Consider the following 18,894-nt stretch of genomic DNA (forward strand, 5'->3'; position numbering starts at 1 on the left):
TGTCTTAAAAGTCAGAAGTAAAAGTTCATAAATACAAAGAGTCAAACAAACAGAAGAGAGAAATAAGTCAGTCTTATGTACCAGAAAGAGAACTCCATCTTTGGGAGGAGTGAGGGGAATAGAGGTCGGTGGGGACACACACCAAAGCTTACTGTTTTTCTTGAAGGTCCTAATCACAAACCTTAAATAAGTATGAAATACTTTGAAGTAATCCTTTCTGTCTCCAGGCAGTTCATTTTTCACTTAAGAGATGTTGCATCCAGAGTATGCCATCTACCAGTAACATGGGCCAGAGGGAGATTTTATGACAGAAATTCCATGCCCTGAGCTGTAGATATGCTGGAGGCTCATATGGAAGGGGAGCTGCGAGGTGGTGCATGGGAGACACGGAAGCTGTGGCCTCTCTGGTGGCTCTGCGAGGCATGCTATCCCCTGCGCTTAGAAAGATGGTTAAACCCAAACATGTCATCACCAGTTCTTCTCCAGATCGGATTAATGCAACAGAAGCTGCATATTCTCTTGGTTGTTCTCCCCTGGGTTCCAGAGTAGTGATTATAGAGCAAGGGATTATAATACATTGATTTTGAGTTCATCTAAAGTTTAGAATGTTAACTTTTTTTAAAACTAGGAATGTTTTAAAAATATGTTAGTGCATAAGTTGCATTATTTAGGGGATAATGAAATAATTAAAAATAGCATTGAAGTTATGCCTTTAACTTTGATGTCTTTGAACTTTGATGCAAATCATAAATATATGAATTTTATTGTTTGCTAGGACCTATTGGTGGTGGAATTACACATCAGACTAAACTGTGTGTGTGTATGTGTGTATATATGTGTGTGTATGTGTGTGTGCGCATATATCTATATCTATATGTGTGTGTGTGTGTGTGTGTCTGTCTCTCTCCATCCGCCCCCCCCCCCCCCCCACCCCGGCCTGGCCTTGTTTTCTTTTAGATGATGGATTTAGAAGAGGTCATACCCATGGATTGCTGTCGCCTTGTTAAATATGATGAGTTTCATGATTACCTTGAACGATCGTATGAAGGAGAGGAAGATACCCCAATGGGACTTCTACTAGGAGGAGTAAAGTCAACATACATGTTTGATCTACTGTTGGAGACGAGAAAACCTGACCAAGTTTTCCAGTCTTACAAACCTGGAGGTAAAGAATTTTACAGTTGTACTGGACTTAAAATTTTCATGAGAAGGTTTTTTAATAGAAATGAGTTTAATTTTAAATTTTTTTATGTTCTTAAAATGCAGAATAATTTTGATAGGTTAGGAAGTAGCAACAAGCTTAGAATTAACCTCTAGATTACTTTCAAAGAGCTATATACAAAATTTTAAAAAATTAGCTTGCAGCCTTCAGTGGGATTTTTCTTTTTCAGTGCTGAAAACACTTCTCTTCCCCCCTTCTCTCTATTTATACAGAAAAAAAAGTCCAAAAACAGTATAGTCTCATCAACTCTCAGAAGTAGAATCTTATTTTTCAGGGTTTCCTTGATGAAGTGGTTTCATAACCCATTGCTGCCAACACTTTTTATTTTTCTCCATCTTCTCCATTTTTGCAGGTCCCAGGAACTTCATTCTTTTTTTTTTTTGTCTTCATTAAATCTGTCACAGTCCTCAATATCTTGAGGGTTTTTTTGTTTGTTTGAGACTGATGTGGAAAGCAAAATACCACACTCCTAGCTTTACCCAGAGTAGTCCCTAAAGACAGTTACATGACCAAAGTTTTCTAGTAATCACTATGTAAACTGTAACAAATAGGGGAAAATAAAAATGTTTAAGTAACTTTAGAGAATTCTCACTATTATTGCATAACCCTGAATCCCTTCTATTGGTTGTTACAATTCAGACTTATGTTCTCTACTTTTATTCCTAAAAATTGAACTCACAAAAACCTTCTTCTGGGGGCGCCTGCCTAGGTGGCTCAATCGGGTAAGCGTCCTACTCTTAATTTCAGCTCAGGCCATAATCTCATGGTTCATGAGTTTGAGCCCCTCATCAGGCTCCACACTGATAGTAAAGCCTGCTTGGGATTCTCTTTCCCTCTCTCTGCCCCTCCCCCACTTGTGCATGTGCTTCCATGCTCTCTTTGGCTCTCTCAAAAAAGCAAAAGTAAAAAGCCTTCTACTCTCAAATTCTATTTCTTTGCAGATGCTATAAACCTCTCTTTGTTTTTTGTTTTTTTTTAAATTAAGGCTCCTCTTTTCAAAGTAGATTAAGTATGATACTCTTAAGGGCTCCATCAGTCAGACTCTGTTCTGTTTGTAGAGAGTTCCTTTGGAGCATTTCCTTGCAGATTATTTTTGGTCTAGATAGCAAAATGATGATTAAAGTGTAACATGAGTCAGCAATAAAACCACTTTTTAAAAAGAGAACTTTAGGGACATCTGGGTGGCTTAGCGTCTGACTTCAGCTCAGGTCATGATCTTGCGGTTCATGGGTTCAAGCCCACATTGGGCCCTGTGCTGACAGCTCAGAGCCTGGACCCTGCTTCTGATTCTGTGTTTCCCTCTCTCTCTGCCCCTTCTCTGCTCACGCTCTCTCTCAAAAATAAACAAACTTAAAAAAAAAAAGAAAAAGAGAACTATACGTGTGAGTGTGGATTGTAAAACTTGCAGATAGCGTTTTATTTATTCATTAATAATGACTTTAGCAGAATATTTTATCAGATTTAGATTAGAAATCTAGGGAAAAACCTGACCATTTATATACACTTCATAAAGGAAATTAAAACATTTAAGCCAGAGAATAACTAAGTGTTTGAAGATGATTTGCTTTTCTAGTAACTAAAAGTTTAGTTATATATAATCTGAAAACAGAAGAGAAGATAGGATTAAGTTGTAATATGAAAAATTTAAGTGAAAAAAACAAACCATGTAAACCAAAGCAATTTTCTGTAGACTCTTCTGTAGAATGTAGAGAATATTATTTGGAGGAGGAGAAGTCTTTGATTATGAACGAGGTCTTGAGTGGTATAATGAAGGTTGATCAAAAGCAAATAGGGTTGCTGGGTCCCCTTTAGAATTTGTTCTGCATTCTCTAGTAATTTAATGTTGTGGTTTAGGTCTGTATTTTGCAACTTTGGATATGTATTTTATTTTAAGTTTATTTATTTATTCTGAGAGAGAGAGAGCATGAGTGCACAAGTCGGGGAGGGGCAGAGAGAAGGAGAGACAGAATCCCCGCACCATTAGCACAGAACCCAATGCAGGGTTTGAACTCATTAACTGTGAGATCATGACCTGAGCTGAGATCAAGAGTCAGTGCTTTAACTGACTGAGCCACCCAGGAGTACCTGGATATGCATTTTTAATGTGGTTGATAAATTTGTGTTATGTTTTACAAGGAAACAAACCATGAATTTTTCAAAAATCATATTTTGACTGTTGTCATTGTTTTTTGTTTGTTTTTTTTTTTTAATTTACATCCAAATTAGTTAATCCATATAGTGCAACAATGATTTCAGGAGTAGATTCCTTAATGCCCCTTTCTCATTTAGCCCATCCCCCTCCCACAACCCCTCCAGTAGCCCTCTGTTTGTTCTCCATATTTAAGAGTCTTTTATGTTTTGTTCCCCTCCCTGTGACTGTTTCATTGTTTTAAAGAGATCTAGGAGAACTTTTTTATTAGCCTCATTTCCATTTCTTTGTAGATGTTTGTAATGTAATACATTGCAAGGAGAAGTTTATTATGTATTATATACATGTGTAACATTGTTACGTCTACTATCTTAATAGTTAGGAAAATATTACCTTGCCATCTATTGGAAATATATTAGGAATGCAGTGCTCATGTGAAATAGACTTTTAAAAATAACATCCATTTATGTTTTTGTATTTTTCAAATGTTTTGTGTTTTTCAGAAGTGATGGTGAAAGTTCATGTTGTTGATCTTAAGGCAGAATCTGTAGCTGCTCCTGTCACTGTTCGTGCTTACTTAAATCAAACGGTCACAGAGTTCAAACAGCTTATTTCAAAGGTAAGGTTTAAAATTGGTCAGTGAATATTTTTGAGTGCTTGTTCTGTACAAAGCATTGTGTGATAGTTATGAGTGTGGGAACTAGTACTTACTAGCAGGAGGCAAGTACAGTTAGAAGAGAAACACACTTCAAGTGGAAGACACCAAGTGACCAAAGTATGGAGGTCAGGAAGTGTGAGGCAAGCGCACACAGTGATGGCATATGTGTTTGGCTCAACCTCTGTATAGTACAGGCCTAGAAATAGAAGTTAGTTTATTTCATGGAGAGTTTTTAAATAGTAAACACAAAAGCATGGGCTCTATTTGATGTGGGCAATGGGAAATATGTTATTTGTTTGTTTTCCTAAGTTCAGCAGTGGTATGATGAGAGTTCTGCTGTAGAATGGTAAGTTCCTGGATAGAGGGGGAGTCCGTAAAGTAGATGAGGAGGCTGTGGAAATAGTGCAAGTGAAGGCATTGGACCAGAAAGGAGAGAAGGGGTAGATTGTAAGAATGATTATATGCGTAGAATCTGCAGGACTTGGGATTGGTTGGAGTAAGGCAAGAAGGAGCACAGATGCTTTGAGGAGTTTTGAACTTGGGTAGCCACAAAGTAGTGATCTAGTAATCAAAATGGAAGAGTAGGGTAGGGGAGCAGATTTGACAGGGAAGGTGGTGAATTAAATGCTGGCCATATTCGGTGAGTTAGTGATAAAGAACATAGACTCATTCAGAATTTGTGAGCTGGAAAAATATGATGAAAACATTCAAATTTCCTTGGGCCAAGCTAGTCCACTCTAGAGAAATGATTATACTGTACTCTGTAGAACACTGAGCACACAAACACAGGTGAAATTTTTCAGGATTCTTAAGCCCCAGGCTTAGATGACTTGCTGTAGTGGAAATTGTTCAGTAATAGCAAGCAAGAAGTTGATCCACTTTCTAGTCATTCCTCTATGGCAGTATTATCTTTGATCTCATCTAGGTTTTTTTTTTTAATGCCTATTTTAACAGGGTTGTTGTGAATGTTAATGGAACAAATAAATGCTCTGTTTGTGGAGAAAAATTGTTAAGTTATTATATAAAAGTTGGGTTTTAATTATTATTGCGTTGAAAAAACAACAATGACCTCTGATTCTTCTGCCAAAGTAATAGATAATTTGAGGAGATAAATCATGTTTTGGAGATAGATTTTACAATTAAATTGCTCTTAGAAAGCCTATATAAGTGTACTTGCTCCTTATTACAGTTTAATCTAGAGTATGAGCATTGAGGTAGAATACAAAAGAAACATATGACATTGCCTTCCTGAAGAAGTTAATAATTTTATTGGGGGAGAATATATCTGTAGAGAATAAAGGCAGTCACAAAGTATTTTGCCAAGAAAGGCAGCAGATAAAGTCTAACTAGACCGCCAAAGAATTAGTTACCATTAGTTGTATTGAAAACACATCATGTTTTTTTAAATGTAAATTTTTTTGTCTGCTCATTTCTTGTGAAATTCCCAAAATGATACCTCAGATTAAGGACATGTACTTTTAGAGTAACTTGAAACTTTACCTATTAATTTAATCTCATTTTACACAGAAGAAAAATGATTTAGTAGAAGTATTAACTATTCGCAGAATACAAAAGAACTCATCAAAAGTTCAGGAGTTAAACAGTTACTGGTTTGACATCTGTTCTCAAAGCGTCAGTTACTCAGTTTCTTTGGAACCACATCCCCTCATTTACTTTGCAAGTGCGAGAGGAATAGAATTTTTAGTGAAAAATCATTACCTTTAAAATAGTTTCAGAGCATCCATTCATAAGTGATACTTTGTTCACCTAATTTACAGCATAATTAATGGATAGGACTAAAATTTTTCCCATAGAGTCTTTAAAAATTTATAAACCTCCACTAAGATTATTTTCTTTTAATTTTCTTTCTGTTTCTAAGAACTCAGCAGTGTGTCTTCATCCACATTTCCAAGTCCAGCAGAATTATCCTTGCGAGTACTTTTTACTGACTTGCTTCCATTGCAGGCCATCCATTTACCTGCTGAAACCATGCGGATAGTGCTAGAGCGCTGCCACAATGATCTGCGCCTCCTCACTGTGCCCAGTAAGACCCTGAAAGCTGAAGGGTTTTTTAGAAGTAACAAGGTATGTCTTTTATTTCTTCATTACTATTGTCTATGCTGGTAATAGTAAATTAAGTTTCATATTATAAGGCTGGCCTCTAGAGCCATCCACTATGTGTCTGTAATTTACCTCGTAAGTTCTCCCAGCGTCTCGGCAATTACCTTCCTTTGTAATCAGGTCAGATCAGGCTTCTTTCTGTCCTACTCCATCCGTCTGCCGGTTCTCCTCTAGGTCTTGTTCATGAGCTACCTCTGCCTGCCTGCAGTATTCTTCCCCCTCTCCCTACATTTTTTTTCAAGGCGCAGATTAGTCCTGCCTCTTTGGTGAAGCCTTACTGACCATTTCTGTCCACAACAATCTTGTCCTCTGAATTCTGTAAATTATGTTACACTCGTTCTTGAGCTTCTCCCATAAAGCACTACTTGATGGGGAAAGTCAAAGACATGCCTACTCTAGAGAAGATTGTCATTTGGGTTCACCCTTTGCCTACTTATTTATCTCAGATAGAAAAGAGAAAGTTCACATTGATCTGTTTGTTTCATCTCTTGACGTGTTCTATCATTGATAAATGATTTTTCCTCTGTGTTTATTCATAACACCATCAGTTTACTCTGGATCAATTGAATCCAAAATTTTCCCTGTTTGCCATGTTTTATTTATTGCCTTTTCCGTTCTCATTCATCTTAGTGCAGTCTAGTCTTTTATCTCATTTAACCTTTTTTAGTGTTGTCTTATTATTCCTAAGGTGTAATTTTTATTCACCTCTGTTTTCTTTGGATACTTTTGTGTGGTGCTTATGTGTGTATCATTAAAATCCGCCCTAATACCATTTTAGGGTGAAAAGTAGGAGGGATCTCACTTTATTTTTTTCTTTAAATGGTTAGCTAATGATCCTAATCTGTAACATTGATTGGACACTGGTTATCTGTATTTAACCAGTACTTCCCCCAGATTATTTGAAAAACATCCCCAGATGAAATACCATTTCATCTATAAATAATCTGAATGTCTATCTCTAAAAGGTGAGAACTCTTTAAAAACATAACTATAATTATATTATTACATCTAGAAAATTAACAGAATTAATATCAACAAATGTCTAGTCAAGCTTCCCTTATTATCTTGTAAAATTTTTTTCTGACAGGATTTATTTGTTCAGGTAGGATCCAAATAAAGTCCATGATATACCTCTCAAGTCTATTTTAACCTACAGATCCCCCTATGTGTATTTATTTCCTTGTCATTTATTTGCTCTAGAATCAAGTCATTTGTCCATTAGATTTTTTTTCTATAATCTGGATTTTGGTATTACATTCCCAAAATGCCTTTATACATGTTCCTCTATCCATGTTCATGCTACGCTTGTTTTTCTAATGAGCAAGATGTGGAATACAAAAACTTTCTGAAAATAGAAAACCCAGTAAACAAGGTATCCGTGTGTGCATGTGCGCATGTGTGTGTCTCATCTATCTTAGCACAGTTTTATGGCTAATTACAAAGACATATGAACATAATATTTATTGTATTTAGTCTCCAAAAACCGTACACATTTCCTTTAGAGATGTCATCATCCCAAATTTTACAACATTTTGTCTTGTGTTAAGGTGATATGAGTGAGAATGAATGTCACTAAAATTAATGATGTAATGTAACTCTCTTACTTACTATATAGGTATTTGTTGAAAGTTCTGAGACTTTGGATTACCAGATGGCCTTTACAGACTCTCATTTGTGGAAACTCCTGGATCGTCATGCAAATACAATCAGATTATTTGTTTTGTTACCTGAACAGTCCCCAGGCTCTTATTCCAAAAGGACAGCGTGCCAGAAAGCTGGGGGTGATTCTGGTGGTAACGTGGATGATGACTGTGATAGAGTCAAAGGACCTGTGGGGAGCCTCAAGTCTGTGGAAGCTATTCTCGAAGAAAGCACTGAAAAACTCAAAAGCTTGTCACTACAACAGCAGCAAGATGGAGATAATGGAGACAGCAGCAAAAGTACTGAGACAAGTGACTTTGAAAACATAGAATCACCTCTCAATGAGAGGGACTCTTCAGCGTCAGTGGACAATAGAGAACTTGAACAGCACATTCAGACTTCTGATCCCGAAAATTTTCAATCTGAAGAACGATCAGACTCAGATGTGAATAATGACAGGAGTACAAGTTCAGTGGACAGTGACATTCTTAGCTCCAGTCACAGCAGTGACACTTTGTGCAATGCTGATAATGCTCAGATTCCTTTGGCTAATGGACTTGACTCTCATAGCATCACGAGTAGTAGAAGAACTAAAGCAAACGAAGGGAAAAAAGAGACATGGGACACAGCAGAAGAAGACTCTGGAACGGATAGTGAATACGATGAGAGTGGCAAGAGCAGGGGAGAAATACAGTACATGTATTTCAAAGCAGAACCCTATGCTGCAGACGAAGGTTCTGGGGAAGGACATAAATGTATGTACTTAGAAAGAAAACTCCTTGAAACAGCACCAATTGGTTTCTCAGTTTATTTAAATTTTTAGTTAAGAAAGGAACCAGCTAAGAGTTCAGTACTTTGTTCTAGGATCACCCGTAACTTCCTGGATTATAAGAGTGTTCTCTGTTGCCTTTGCTTTCATTTTCGGGGCAGTTGTAGTAACAACTGTCTTTGGACCTCCGCAGCACATCAGACCTGTGACAGCAGTGATGTCACAGCTCTGGGGAAGATAAGTGAAAAAGAAAAGGAATTAAGAATTGTTTTAAAGTAAAGAATGAAGAATTGTTTTAAAGGAAAGAATTATGATAAAAGCCCTAAGTTAAAAACTAAGAAATAGTTTAAAAAGTAAATAATATACCAAAAAGATAAAATTTGGTATTCATTGCTGAGGAAAAGTTTTTATTTGTGCATCCCCTCTCTTCTCTTTATCCCTCAATGCAAATAACCCCCTCCCCACCCCCTAAATAGTCCATGGTTAACTGGGAAAGTCAGAAAAAGGAAAGGGGCTTTTTTAAAGTTGATACTTTGAAGTAAGCTCCAAGCAGAGTATAAACTAGAAATCCTCAAGTGTATAATCACAAAAACATTGAAGAGATCTGTCAGTTCAGGTATTTGGGATAAGCAGCAACAGCAAAAACACACCTACATGAAAACAATAAAATGACTTATAAAACATCAGATGAAAACAGCCAAAGAATGTACAAAAGTTTTCTTCAAGTATAAAAGAGAAATAGCTCAAAAAAACAAATACTTTGCATTATATTACCCCTTATATTCTTAATTTTAGTTTTCAAAACACTTGTTCTCACTTGAAGCTTCTCTGAAATTAGTAAAGCAAATATTGATATCCTCGTTTGACTGATAAGAAAACTGAAGCTCATAGTGGATGGATGACTTGCCCAAAAGTACATGTGTAGCTAGTAAGGAGTGGAACCACTACTAGAATATAAGTCTTTGAATTGAATGCATTTGCTGTTACCTTTCTGACAGTGGAAAGGGAGTCCCACTCTATCCATCTGTTCATCCACCCCCCCCCCCCAATTAATATTTCCTGAATCCATTCAAGATGCCAGGCCCTACGTAGATGTTAGAAGTGGAGATGACAAAGACGCAGCCTCATGTTTCATCTGGTGGGAGAAAGCCCACAACCAGCATGAAAGTTAATTGCTGCGATGCTTATAGTCTCAAAATTTAGTCTCTTAAAAGGAAGTGGTAGAAATTATGAAATCAGTAATAAAAATGCATAAATTTGTCTTTTTAACTAATTAGTTCCCAGTAACACTGGAACCATGTGACATCCATATAGATACCTTGCAGAAACTCAAGTGGGAAAATGTGGGTTAGTGAGCCACAACAGAGACAGAGACTCTATAATAATGCTTTAACTCCCTGTGGCACTTTTACTTCATAAGTCTCATTAAGTCACATCATCTCACTTATTTCTCAACAGCTGTGTGAAATTGATGCCATTAGACACTTTTTGCTGATGAAGAAACTGGCTCAAACTGATTTAAATAATTTGCCGGGGGTCACACAGCCAGTAGGTCACACTGCTGGTCAGTCCAGCTCCTGTGATCTGATTGTAAGCCTGGCCCACATTTCTCCACCTCATAACTGCTACCCACTGTCTCTTACTTTCCTCACGTCAGAGTAAAGGAAAAATAGCCAGTAGCTACCCTTTCTTACCATCTTCAACCCTTCAAGAGCATTAGAAAATTAAAAACAGCTCCTCTTTACAAAGAGGTTAGAAATTTCTCTTAAGTGGTTTGTTTTATAATGATGTGCTGGAGAGTTGACTGCATGAGTCTAAACGTTAAGAATTTAATAGGAATACTTAGAATTGTAGACTGAGGAGTCTCCTTCCACCTTTTTGGAAATTCATAGTGGACTAGTTTACTAGCATTCGTTGAAATAGTAAACATGATGATCAAGAGAACCCGTTTACTACAATTTATTTTGGTTTTCAGAAGCCGTGCAGAAGGCTTGTTTGAACAGAAAAAGTGGAAACGGGCTTAGAGGTAGATGAGTAGGGTTGAGAGCCAGCAGCCACGTGCTTCAGGAGTCTGTACTAAGACTGTTTCATCACAGCTCCTCAGAGACCTGAAAGTTGGTACCTGGGTAACATGGATGATGAATAATAATACGGTTCTTCAGAGTGATGAAATGCCAGGGTGTAACACATAAACAAAGAATTTGATATCTGAAGAGTGACATTTTATATACAGTATAGACAATATGGGTAGCAACTGAAATACACTTAAAGTGATGGTCTTTAAGCTATCTGTTATAATCCAGGAATTGTTTCGGGGAGTATGGACCTTTCTCTGAAAATACTGTTCCACTGTGACCTATTGTAGGCTGCAGGCACTCAGGGATAAATAGGGAGATCAAGGTAATAAAAATGAGAGTGCATTTGCACTGATAATTTCTTTGTACAATTTTGGTTATCACTTCATTTAAGAAATACATAAAAGAAAGAAACCCTAAAGATATTTTGAGGTTGCTCTGTGAAGAGACCAAACTCTTCAGTTTGAAGAGGTGAATAGGGAAAACGGCATGATGGTAATCTCTAAAATTATAATTATAGCCAGTCAATTAAGCCAACAATTTTTGCCAGGGCTGTAGTACACATTTGACATATACTGACCCCAAGGTATAAGCACAACTGTCTGCATTTTATAATAGAGGTAATTGAGGTACAGAGAAGTCAAGCCACAGTCACAAATGTAAGGTACAAGGAGGAGCCAAGAATTCATTCAGGCCAGCCCATTTCACTACAGAACCACTTGGTCCTAATCACCATATTGGACTGTATCAATAACAACAAACATTTGTATCTTCCTGTGATTCATTACTGTGAGTTAGAAACCAAAATTGTGGTAATAGCTTATTGTTTGAGTAATGACTTAGAATTTACTACATTTGTCATAACAGCAATCAGTGAGACTGGTGTAATGATCCTGTGAGAAAACCGAGGCCCAGAGACATTGGATGACTTACCAATAGCCATTTATTAGGCAACAACTGAAATCTAGTCATTGGCTTCTGATTTCTAATCAAGTAATTTTTTCATTATACCCTTCTCTCAAGAAATGTTGTACCTGCTGGATAGTATAAATAGAGGCTTATTTGCCAAAAGCTGGGTTACTTAGGAGTATTCCTTAAATTTTAGAAATGGACATTTTAAAGGAATTAAATGCTGCCTGAAAAGTTATATATAACAAAAAAGTTCATCACCGTGTTTATATTCTATCTCATACTTTATGGTCACATTTTCTATAGTGAATCTGAATCTTATAACCGGAAAAACAGTAAATGGACATTAATTTATTTGAAAAAGTCCACTCAAAAATTCATCAACCCAAAAGTTGGGTCAACCTGGGAACATAAACCAGTCATGTTTGAGGGTCTCATCCTTGACTTTTTTTTTTTTTTTTCTTTTTTTTTGAGAGAGAGCATACACTTGGGGGAGGGGCCGAGAGGGAGGGAGGGAGGGAGGGAGGGAGAGAGAGAGAGAGAGAGAGAGAGAGAGAAAATCCCAAGCAGGCTCTGCATCGCCGGCCCAGAGGCTGACACGGGGCTCCAATCCATGAACCATGAGATTGTGTGACCGGAGCTGGAGTCAAGAGTGGGACACTTAACCGACTGAGCCAGACAGGGTGCCCCTCACCCTTGACTTCTGATGTAAATTTTACAGAAAACCAGAGCCTGCCCTAGAGAGAGCCTTATGGCTCTAGAGGAACCACGGGCCTAAGGTGGGATGGCAGCTCTTGTTATATACTGCACTGTCTATATTGTAAGAGAGAGAGGAACTTGAGTGAAGTTGTTGCTCTTTACTAGGATATGAAGACTGGAGTCTTAGAAATATTTCAGAAGTATGTTCATGAGTAACTTGTAAAGGACAAAAGATTAATAAGTATTAGAAGAAATGAAGCTCACCAAAAACAATCCTATTGCTTTGCCATGAGAGTTTATATCGAAGCTTGCGGGGGGTGGTGGGAGTTTCTGATCCATTTAGATGCTCTTCCTGTTACGGTCCAACCACATGATAAAACATATCATCATATGCTCGTCTTGACGGTTTTTTCTAGTAGAAATCCCAGAACCAAATTTACTAACAATTTTTGAGGCAATTACTAGATATCTACACTGTGCCAAAAGCATGATAAACATATTAACCTCACTGAATTCACACTGCAGTACTAGGAGGTAGGTACTACTCTCTCCATTTTTTAAATGAGGAAGTGGCTACAAGGAGGCCAGTGGCTTGCCCCAGGTCACATAGCTGGCCGGGAAGCAGAAGAGGCACGGTTGGAACCCAGCCAGAGCCTACATTATTACTGTGAAGAACTAGGAATGTATGTAATTGAAAAGACTTTCCTGAAGTTTGGTTTGGGACTCAGCAGCATATATAAATAAATAGATGAGCACTTCAATCTCTCAGAATGTTGGAAGTTGTTGAAGCTGTTGGATTTTATCGTATGCTCCGTGTCCGTGTTTTTTTGTCCATGCAATGTTGTGTATTAGCTTAAAGTCAAATAACTGAAGGGGGTACTTTTTCCCTGTACAGTATAATAAAGTGCATATGATCTGTTTTATTTATATTCTAAGAGGTTTCTTTTTTTGTTTCGCTTTTGTTTTTTTTTGTACTTAGGGCTGATGGTGCATGTTGATAAAAGAATTACACTGGCTGCTTTCAAACAACACTTAGAGCCCTTTGTTGGAGCTTTGTCCTCTCACTTCAAGGTCTTCCGGGTGTATGCCAGCAACCAGGAGTTTGAGAGCGTCCGGCTGAATGAGACACTTTCATCCTTTTCAGACGACAATAAGGTTGATTAAAATCATTTCAAATAATTAGAGTCTGTTTTACATGATAGATTTGAGAACATCTTGCCCTGTTTCCAAGTAAGATGAAATAGCCCTAAGAGGGTCATTTTGTTTTTATGTTTAGTGATTGGTCGTTTTTTTTCATTCATCTAATAAACATTTGTTAAGTGTTAACTGTGTGTCAGTTACTGTTCTAGGTGCTGGGAATCAGAGGTAAAAGATACACCTGTTCTCAAAGAGCCCATAATCTAGAGAATTTTTGAAGACCAAACTAAACAGTGTGGGGAGAATGGGTTGTTTATTCTGCGGAGATAATACATCTAAAAAACTTTAATTTATAGATTACAATTAGACTGGGGAGAGCACTTAAAAAAGGAGAATACAGAGTTAAAGTGTACCAGCTGCTGGTCAATGAGCAAGAGGTAAGTAAGCTGCTTCAGAGCAATATGACGTCACTTCTGCTAGTTATTAAAAACATAGAGTTCAGAGATGTTGTGACTCGTCATTTCTTTTGCTGTCTCTAAAGCACAGACAGGACACTGTTTCCAGAAGCTATTTTGGTTGTGCGGGCTGTATTGCCTGTATTGCAGCCACTCATTTCTGCCCCTGTAGCACAAAACCAGACGTAGACAATACATAAACCAGTGGAATTAGCTGTGTCCCAACAGAGTTTATTTACAAAAACATGCAGCAGACAAATGTGGTCCTCAAGCCTTTCTTTGCCTTCCCTCTGCTTTAAAGTATTGTTACACATATTGGAATGAGGCAGACATTTCCTGCTTTGAAAAGGAGACTTGTTTGTGCTTGATTTTAAGAAATTCTCACATAGTGCTCCAGGGGGATAGCAGTTGATCTGTAGAGCATGTAAGGATTTTTTGCGTTCAGAGAGTCATTTCAGTATTTAACAGGCATTCATTTATCTCGTAGCTGCCATATGCTCACAGATGTTAACTCCTTGAATCTGCATCAGTTAGCTATGATGTAGATATTATTATTCCCATTTTGTAGATGAAGAAACTGAGGCACAAAGAAGTTATGTAACTTGCCCAAGGTCATGTAACAGATGCCAGACAAATGCCCAGAAGAAAAAGGCAAAGTCCCTGTTTTGGGGATGTTTATAACATCTTAGTGAGGACCTAGACAAGTGTGCAAACTAAATAGCAAAGACCGTATTCCCCCCTTCTTATCCATAGGGGATGTGTCCAAGACCCCCCTCCGCCCAGTGAATGCCTGAAACCGAGGATAGTGCCGTGCCACTCCCTACATATACACTATGCTCTTACCTAGACATGTATACCTTAATAAAGTTTAACTTATACATTTGGCAAGGTAAGAGATTAACTGTTGCCAGAAATGAAATAGAACAGTTACAACAGTACACTGTAATAAAAATTATGTGAATGTGGTCTCTCTCAAAAAATCTCATTGTATTATATTTACACTTCTTGTGATGACATAAGATGATAAAATGCGCGTGTGATGAGATGCAGTAAGGGGAATAACATAGGCACTGTGACATAGCATTGGGTTACTACTGATCTTCTGATGATTTGGCAGAAGGATCATTTGTTTCCGGACCCCAGTTGGCTAACTGCAAGTAACTGAATGTTCAGAAGGGGAAATCACAGATAAAGACAGACTGCTGAAAATGGAGAAATTTTTCATAAAACGCCTTCATTTGTCCAACAGAGAGTTTATTGAGCACCCATCATGTGTCTTTTATTTCTTCTGAGAGAGAGAGAGAGAGAGAGAGAGAACGAGTAGGGGAGGGGCAGAGAGAATTCTAAGTAGGCTCCACATTGTCAACACAGAGCCGAATGTGGGGCTCAAATCCACGAACTATGAGATCATGACCTGAGCTGAAATCAAGAGCCAGACGCTTAACTGACTGAGCCACCAAGGTGCCCCAACCCATCATATCTCTTATATGTGAATGTTTCATCTGCGTTTGGGGTTTGTAGATAAAATGTCCCTTCTGAGACAATGAATGAACATATTTGGAGAAGTAGTATGCAGTTCCCTCATTTTAATCCATAAAAGTGATTTTTACTTTCAAAATTGCGATCACTTTATTATAAGGAGAGAAATATGAATGTGGTATTTAATCTTCACAATGACTCTGTGAGGAAGACACTACCCCCGGTTTACAGATGAAAAAAAGGAGGCCCGGGGACACCTGCCCCTCTCCCCTGCTCATATTCTCTCTCTCTCTCTCCCTCAAATAAAAAAAATAATAATTATTTAAAAAAATTAAAAAGGAGGCCCAGAAAGGTTAAGTAAACTTGCCCAAGATAGCTTACTTAGTAAGTAGTGGAGCCAAGATTTGAACCTAGGAAGATCAGCTCCTAAACTCAGTCCTATAATTGTCATACTGTACAGTGCAAATAAAATGTCTTGTGTACCCTTATTGAATGTGTAATTCAGCTCTCTGATTGTTTTATGTTTGTATTCCTAGCCATGCAAGTTTCTGCTAGATGCTGTGTTTGCTAAAGGAATGACAGTACGGCAATCAAAAGAGGAATTAATTCCTCAACTCAGGGAGCAGTGTGGTTTAGAGCTCAGTACTGACAGGTAAAGTAAAATTACAGTATCATCAGCAATTAGAGGAAATCTTGTGTGGTCTGTTGATATGGATTGGTATGATTTTCTAAAACCAGAATTAAAGAATTCCTCTACTAAGAATTTAATACTACAGATTAATAGAAGTAAGCAAAAGTATTAGAATTTGTTTGCGCTTCCTCTGTAGGATACTAAATTTGAAATTGGGGGAAGATTTCATTATAGTTCCCCCAAATTAAAAAAAAAAATTTTATGTTTATTTATTTTTGAGAGAGAGGAAAAAGTGTGATCGGGAGAAGGGGCAGAGAGAGGGAGACAGAGAATCAGAAGCAGGATCCAGGCTCTGAGCTGTCAGCACAGAGCCCAATGTGGGGCTCAAACCCATGGACTGCGAGATCATGACCTGAGCCAAAGTCGGATGCTTAACTGACTGAGCCACCCAGGCACCTCATATTTTCCCAAAATTTTAATGAATAATCACTTGACTTTTATATTTAAATAGTTCATTATTCATTGATGTCAGATTCATGTTGTTGTTTTCAGGTTAACAATCTCAAGTAATAGTAGTTTAAAATGTCTTATCACATTTGTAGATTTCGTCTAAGGAAAAAAACATGGAAGAACCCTGGCACTGTCTTTCTGGATTATCATATTTATGAAGAAGACATTAATATCTCCAGCAACTGGGAGGTTTTCCTTGAAGTTCTTGATGGTATCATCCATATTTTTGTGGGGAACTATCAGAAATGCTCTGGAACTAATAGAAGCCTATAGTTTTTATCAAAGAACAAGTTTTCTTCCACCTTTACTCTGGGTTGCATTTGCCTTTTAAATATTTCTTTAATTTTGAGAATATTAATTTCTCCTTACAGGAAGTTGACAGTTTTGAAGTTTGCATTTATAGTACTTTTTACAGGAAACTCTGCTAACATTTTCTTACCTGTGTTTGTTATTTAGTTTCTTTTTTCATTATGGCTGATTTTGTTTTGAGGATGTGGTATTGATAATTTACCAGGGATTTTGAGAACAATGGCCAAGTACCACAAACTGGATGGTTTCAACAATAGAAATGTGTTGTCTCACAGTCTGGAGGCTGCAAGTCTGAAGTCATGGTGTTGGCAGGCTTGCTTCCTTCTGAGGGCTGTGAGGGAAAATTTGTTCATGGCCCTCCCCTAGCTTCTGGTGGTTGATTGGCAGTCTTTGGTGTTCCTTGGCTTGTTAAATGCATCATCCTGATCTCTGTTTTCATCTGAACATGATGTGAGATGTGCATCTGTGTATGCTTGTGTGTCTGCTTCCGCATTTCCCCATATTATAAGGACACTAGCCCTGTTGGATTAGAGTCACCCTAATGATCGCATTTTAGCTTGATTACCACTGTAACAACCCTATTTCCTAGTTAGGTCATATTCTGAGGTACTAGGGTATAGGACTTTAAATGTCTTTTTGAGGAGACACAGTTCAGCCTGTAAAAGTGACCCAGAAGAGGACCTGTGTTTGTCACACCTCCTGCTTTTAATGATCTAAATGGGAACATTTAAAGTATTGTTTTTTGGAGGAGGTAATGGGAGAAAAGTTGGCTTTGGGGTGATCATATCAAGGGAAACAACTAGTTCTGTGTTCTTTTGTGACTGCTATTGCCTAGAAAGATTTTGATTTTCCTTTTTTTCCCCTTAGAAATTAAAACATCATAAGATTATGATAGTTTTCCAAGGGTTCAATAATACTAACACCTCACCTATTTCATGCTATTTAAGGTCTGATTTGGTTTAAATTTCAGTTGTTAAAACTATGAGTATTTGACAAGTTAACAGGGGAGTCAGGGACAGCCAGCACACTATCTACTATGATGTGGAGACAAGTGTTCCAGATTGTGATTCCTTCTGTGAGTGTCTGGGGCCTTAGAGAATAACCAGTATGTCTGAGTAGACCAAGAAGAGATGGCGAAGGACAGAGAAATTCCCCTTGTTAGGGAGGATTGAGTATGTATTAGCAGAGATGGGTTAGCCGGGAGATGTTACTGGATGGTGGGTACCTGTGTCAGTATCATTTCAGTATATATGTTAGCTTGACAATAGTTGAGTGAGAAATAAATCATGTGAAATCATGTGATTAAATCTAAGAAACATTTATTGACCTGTAAATTGCCAGACACTGCTAATCTCTGGTGCTACAAAAATGAATAAGAACTAGTGATTGCACTCCAGATGCTCAGTCTATAAGAAAACCAGAAATTCCACAATTTCTGCAAACCTGTAATTCCAAAATCATAGGTACTTAAGGACCAAATCAGTACAGTTTGCTCTCGTGTACACCAGAGAGAAAGGTAACAATTGAGCTGGTTTTGAAGAATCAGTAAGGTTTGAGTAAAAGAGAAGAGAGGGATTAGTGTGAGCCGGAGTGAAAAAAGAAGATAAAGTGAAGATGATTTGATTTTGATGATGTTAGATTGTGGGGGTGGTAGCCAGTAGAGAAGCAAAGATTGGCAATCCAGAGAAAAGAGTAGTTGATAGAGCAGTGTCCAGCAGGACTCAGGAAGGAGTGAAATTAGGATCCTGGTAGAAGGAGAGCTTGCAAAAGAGTAAAGAATTACCTTCAGAGACTGGAGGGAAGAGAGGAAATATTTTATTCTCAAAAACTTGTTGGGATAAGTGGGATCTTTTATGTGCACTTTCTAAGCAGAACACTTGAAGTAAATCTTGTTTAGTCAGGCCATACAGGAAAAGTCAAATTATGGGCCTCTAGAGAAAAGAGAAAGATGACCTAATCTTGCATCTTCATAGGGGTGGAGAAGATGAAATCCATGTCCCAGCTTGCAGTTTTGTCAAGACGGTGGAGGCCTTCGGAAATGAAGCTGGATCCCTTCCAGGAGGTTGTGTTGGAAAGCAGTAGTGTTGATGAGCTGCGAGAGAAGGTAAGTTCATTTGAAATAAATTGAAC

General features: G+C 37.8%; 1 protein-coding gene across 2 annotated transcripts in view; it reads left to right on the forward strand.

The window, feature by feature from the left end:
* Window positions 1-18,894, forward strand: part of USP47 (ubiquitin specific peptidase 47) — a 106,340-nt gene that overhangs the window by 82,868 nt on the left and 4,578 nt on the right. For both annotated transcript variants that reach the window (XM_042906974.1, XM_042906975.1), the window contains 9 exons: window positions 958-1,165; window positions 3,875-3,990; window positions 5,995-6,114; window positions 7,766-8,546; window positions 13,223-13,398; window positions 13,737-13,817; window positions 15,851-15,966; window positions 16,548-16,666; window positions 18,738-18,868. In XM_042906974.1, the coding sequence (XP_042762908.1) occupies window positions 958-1,165; window positions 3,875-3,990; window positions 5,995-6,114; window positions 7,766-8,546; window positions 13,223-13,398; window positions 13,737-13,817; window positions 15,851-15,966; window positions 16,548-16,666; window positions 18,738-18,868 (1,848 nt within the window). The remainder of the gene's footprint in view (window positions 1-957; window positions 1,166-3,874; window positions 3,991-5,994; window positions 6,115-7,765; window positions 8,547-13,222; window positions 13,399-13,736; window positions 13,818-15,850; window positions 15,967-16,547; window positions 16,667-18,737; window positions 18,869-18,894) is intronic.

Source organism: Panthera leo, chromosome D1 (genome assembly GCF_018350215.1).
Source record: "Panthera leo isolate Ple1 chromosome D1, P.leo_Ple1_pat1.1, whole genome shotgun sequence".
NCBI classification, from domain to species: Eukaryota; Metazoa; Chordata; class Mammalia; order Carnivora; family Felidae; genus Panthera; species Panthera leo.